Source organism: Clupea harengus, chromosome 17, assembly GCF_900700415.2.
Source record: "Clupea harengus chromosome 17, Ch_v2.0.2, whole genome shotgun sequence".
Lineage (NCBI taxonomy): Eukaryota > Metazoa > Chordata > Actinopteri > Clupeiformes > Clupeidae > Clupea > Clupea harengus.
Genome location: NC_045168.1, coordinates 13,629,858 through 13,634,857, shown reverse-complemented (window position 1 = coordinate 13,634,857; position 5,000 = coordinate 13,629,858). Strand labels below are relative to the sequence as shown.

Sequence of the window (5,000 nt, the reverse complement as noted above, 5' to 3'; positions counted from 1 at the left end):
AGGTCTTCGATATTTGCCCATGGGCTACACCAGTAAAAGTCGACAAAAGGTTCAATTGACAAAGGCCTTACCTCAGTGCTGTGAGTGGGTATTCTCAAGCTGGCATCAGTCCATTAGCGTGACTGGCACTTAAGGTAAATGACTCCCTGGCCCTTCGTTCTAATTGGCTTTACTACCAGTCTTCACGTCAGATGCTAAATGTGCCTTCTGATGGCTAAATGTAATAAATTAGTCACGGACGGCCTCCGGCCGCGGCGGCAGCCGGCTCCTAAATAATGGAAGCGTGCGTTAACGGCTCGTTAACGAGCCCGGGTGCTAATTGTGTCCTAATTACGCAGACGCCCCGTCACCTGAAGGAAGGAGAAAGGCGGAGATGACCATGGCTATCCATCATACACATTTATACAGACACTATCTGTCTTGCACACACACACACACACACACACACACAGATGGGTGGAGAGAGCTAATTTATTCCCCAAAATAACACCACCTGTCTTGTTACATCCAATTTTAGAAATCCAACCCGGAGCCTGTATCCTGGTAACAGATAATATAATGTACTTTTGGCAAGTTGATGAATACCTCCTCCTCCTCCTCTCCCTTTCTCTGCCATATTTTACCTTCCACCTCCTCTATCCCTCTGTCTGTCTGTCTGTCTGTCTGTCTGTCTGTCTGTCTCTTCCCCTGACCACCCTTTCTTTACTCCCTCTCCCTGCTGGGAGGGCAGTTAGACTGCCCCTCAGTAACCTGGAGCAGGTGTGCAAAGTAATGAGGGTCATTAGTTTCTCTCTCTCCCTCTCTTTCTCTCTCACTCTCTCTCCCTCTCTCTCTCTGTCCTCAGACCAGTCACATATAATGGCCTTTGCCTTCTTTCCCTTCGTGAATCCTTCACCAGCAAACCACATTAAACGGACTGGCTGAAGGCCAAAGGGCAGCTCACAGGGTGGCACTGGGATAGACAACACACACACACACAACACAAGGTCTCTTTATTTCTCCCACTTTCCAAACACACACACACATACAATGACATTATAAGGCATACCATTTCCCTTTCTGTTTTCCCCAATGAAGGTGGTAGGGAACAAGTATGTAACATAGACCAGACTAGAGCAAGTCACAGCCATTCTAGCAAACCATCTTCTGTCTACACATACATGCCCTCCTTAATAACATGAGTTGTAATGAACCATCACGCTCTCTTTTTCAATCTCTCTCTCTCTCTCTTTCTCAATCTCTCTCTCTTTCTCAATCTCTCTCTCTCTCACTCCCTCCCTCTCCTTCCATCTGCTTCTCGCCCAAGAGGTCGAGTTAATACTCTAAAGTTTCAGTTTTCTCCTTCACTGCCCCTGCTATGATTCTCCAAGAGCCCAGATCGCAGCCTGGATACGGAACCCCAGCTGACCAGATGAGCCCTGCAGGTCTGAATGGCTCTCTGCTGCACCCCCCCCCCCCCACACACACACACACACACACACACACACACACACACACACCCCACACCCAACCCTCACCACACACAGCCAATCAGCATGCCTCTTCTCCTCCGAGGTGCACACACAGCTATGATGTGGACTGGTAAAATCCATGTTGTAAATTATTCAGGGTAGAATGAAAACTAACATTGCAAGCGGAATGCCATGTGAGTGTGTGATGTTCAAAAAGTTTATTTTTTTTTCCCACCTTCAGTTGGATAGTTTTTCTCTACCTTTTTATAAATTGGTGTTAGTGTTGGTTTGTAGTTGATATTTCTTTTTTTTTTTTGAAAGTCTCCCAAAAAGACATACACACACATTCTAACATTGTCGTCTGTCCATCGAAGCCTACATGAATCAACCACAAGTGACACATACGGTACACACACACAGAAAGGCTACTGTTGGTCCTTTGTGGTACACCCACCCACGTATCATGCACCTTGTACCCACACACACACACACACACACACACACACACCACCCACTCACTCATCCCATATACACACGTGCACTCACACACACACACACACACACACACACACCTCACCCACTCACTCATCCCATATACACACGTGCACTCACACACACACACACACACACACACTTCACCCACTCACTCATCCCATATACACACGTGCACACTCACACACACACACACTTCACCCACTCACTCATCCCATATACACACGTGCACTCACTCACACACACACACACACACACACACACACTTACACAATTTCAGAAAAGGATGTAAAGTGATGGAGCTCAGCATAGAGAGAACCCAGTTCCTCCCTGGTGCTAATGGGACACATATAGGAACCGATGCCGCTCTCACCGACTATAGGACTAGAGTCAGCCACTGCCCAAAGAGGTATCACATATTCATGATGTCCTGCTGAGCACAGGGCCACTGCTTTTATAGCTCTCTCTCACCTACACACACAAACACAGGCAGCATCATCATCAAGGGGCTGTCCCTGTGATGGAGAGTAGCCTGTGAGGTGCATGTGTGTGTGTGTGTGTGTGTGTGTGAGTCTGTGTGTGTGTGTGTGTGTGAGTCTGTTACCCGGCGAGTGTGTGTGATAGAGAGAGAGAGTGTCGCTGGATGTTTATATAGTTCTTTGAAGGAAGTTCACTCATCTGCAGTGTGACTGTACACAGCAAACCACCTCTCGTCTGCATACTAAACTCACCCAGCCGCCGTTCTGCTCAATCCAGTTGTGGAGTGGACCGTCTAGATACTCCGTCATCCAGTGTGCTATGAGATCCACTTGGGGCACCATCTGCCGGTTAACGCTCTCTACGCACATGGTCCCACCGAATTCGATAAATGCGACGATTCGACCCCAGTTCACCCCATCATCGCTGAACAGCTCCTCGGCGACCGCGGTGAATTTCCTCTGCGCGGTACCTGGGGTGAAGTGCAGGCGATCCCCCATGGCGGCAAAGTCCCGCTGGTACATCCTCTCTATCTCGTCCCCTGCCTCGCGGAGGACCCGGTTTAGCCTGGCGTGCGGGTCTGGCTGCGAGCGCAGGGAGGACACCGGGGAGTCTGGGTTGTCTCCAGCCGCGTCTGCGTGCAGTCTCCGAGCGTAAACTTCAGAGTTATCCGCTAATCCGTTATTTGGAGAGTCAATGTCTGCTATGCTGTTGAATTCCCATACGTATCCCTTCTTTAGAAGTTTGTGATAAATGTAGTTCTGTACAATATCGCGGTTGTCATAGGAATTGTCGTTTGCCATAATGGTATACAATAGTACAATCGCTGTAAGCGAACACCGTTAAGATCAATACATGTGAAAAGACTGCACAATCATTTGACTTAGACCAACCGAAACTGACACAATTGCAACAGCTTCTATTGTGATGTACCTGCAAATTCGCTGAACTTGTGTCGCATCAACCCCCGGTAAGAAAGTGAACCACTTCATTTGATTGTATTTTGCAGGCCCAATTGCCCCAGCAACAAAACGTCTATATCCCGTCCCCTTTTGTTTTAATGACGGGCACGTAGATGTTTAAGAAATTGTGATAGAGCATCCGATCCGGTCAGATGGGTTAATTCAACTTCCATGCGCTACCATCATTACGTGGCCCAAGATTGCGCTCTGTAACCGCACGAGTAGGAATGTCTGATCTCCGCATATGGTAGCTTACGCCCCTTTTTCAGAGGCTGGGAGTGAAATCCATGGGAAAGTAGCGAGTGAGTTTCAGGCGTAAAAGTCTCAGTGGAAGCGAAATTTCTTTCCCGCAGTAGAACGCAACCACCAATGCGCAGTTGGCAGAGAATGATGTCGAGGCGAGCTGGTATTTCCCATACGAAGTTTATGTAGTTTATGGAAAACAGAGCTTTTTCCACGGTTTTGTCAACCCCGTGAACATTAAAAGCAACAGAAAGACGGAAGAGAAATCGTTTACGATCCTTTCGAACTACACTTTCACCCTCTAGCAACTGCCTGAATAAATAATTGCAGCACAATTTTAGACCAGACCTGGCGGTAGAGTATGCGACGGAAACGCTGTGGTCATGCGTCCATGTGTGATCCCACAGGGTTTGAACGTCTGCGATTACCGTGTGCGGGGGACTCCGCTGTAAGCTTGTGTCATTGAGCTTGTGGTCCCTATTCAATGTGTGCATGAAGTCTGGCTGGCTTGTAGCGAAGCCTACTCCCACTCGTTTAGTACTTCCCTTTCTTGGTCTACGTCACATAGTTTTCTGAATGAGTCGGCCATCGAAGACCGTGCGGCGCATCATCTAAAGTAGTACAAATGATGTAATTACTTTGACAAGTGTAGTGTTACCCGGCGAGTATGGACATAGACTGCATGAGGGATCGGTCACACGAGAACCGCCCTCGCGCCAGTTTGATCTCTTGACTAAGATTTATTGAGAATTGCCGCGTGTGTGTGGTTCTTTGGTGTTGTCTGTAGACACAAGAAAATGCCTAATGGAAATCAACGTTGTCAGGAAAACCTTAGTCATGGATATTGAACAAACAAAACAAAACACTGTTTAGACACCTCATTTACAAGGAGCAGACTGGAGCAAAGGCTGAACTTGGATTTTTGGTCAGTAATTAAATAATCTTGCGGCCAATCCTCGTCTGATTGGGTTTCCTAAAGCGGCCACAAGAAGGACTAGTGTGGCCCAGCTGCTCCATGTCTGGACCCATAGCCATGATAATTTAATTGGATCCATCACATCACAGTATCTTCCCAAAAGAGTCGTTCAATTTGGTGCAGAGGGTCTGGACGTTCTTGATTATTTCTTATTAAATTCATTTAAATTAAGATAGCCATGTGTGAATGAATTTTACATGGTCAATTGCTGGAACTGTTGCATACAATAGTGAAATGGTCTGATATGCATAAAATCAAAAGTAGCAACCCTTCATATGTACGCTCATATCTGGGAGGCACTAGGGCTGGAAATGGTACATTCATATTACCTGAAACACACTGTGGAATCCATTCAAAGGAAATTCTCCTCGCAACCATAAAGTAAAATGATCTCCAACA

General features: G+C 47.1%; 1 protein-coding gene across 1 annotated transcript in view; it reads right to left on the bottom strand.

Annotated features, from left to right (window-relative positions):
- bcl2a (BCL2 apoptosis regulator a) overlaps positions 1-4,907 on the bottom strand; it is a 67,701-nt gene extending 62,794 nt beyond the window's left edge. Inside the window, exon 1 of the mRNA XM_012815103.3 lies at positions 2,675-4,907. Within this exon, the coding sequence (XP_012670557.1) occupies positions 2,675-3,223 (549 nt within the window). The 5' untranslated portion in view covers positions 3,224-4,907. The remainder of the gene's footprint in view (positions 1-2,674) is intronic.
- Positions 4,908-5,000: the final 93 nt, after the last annotated feature.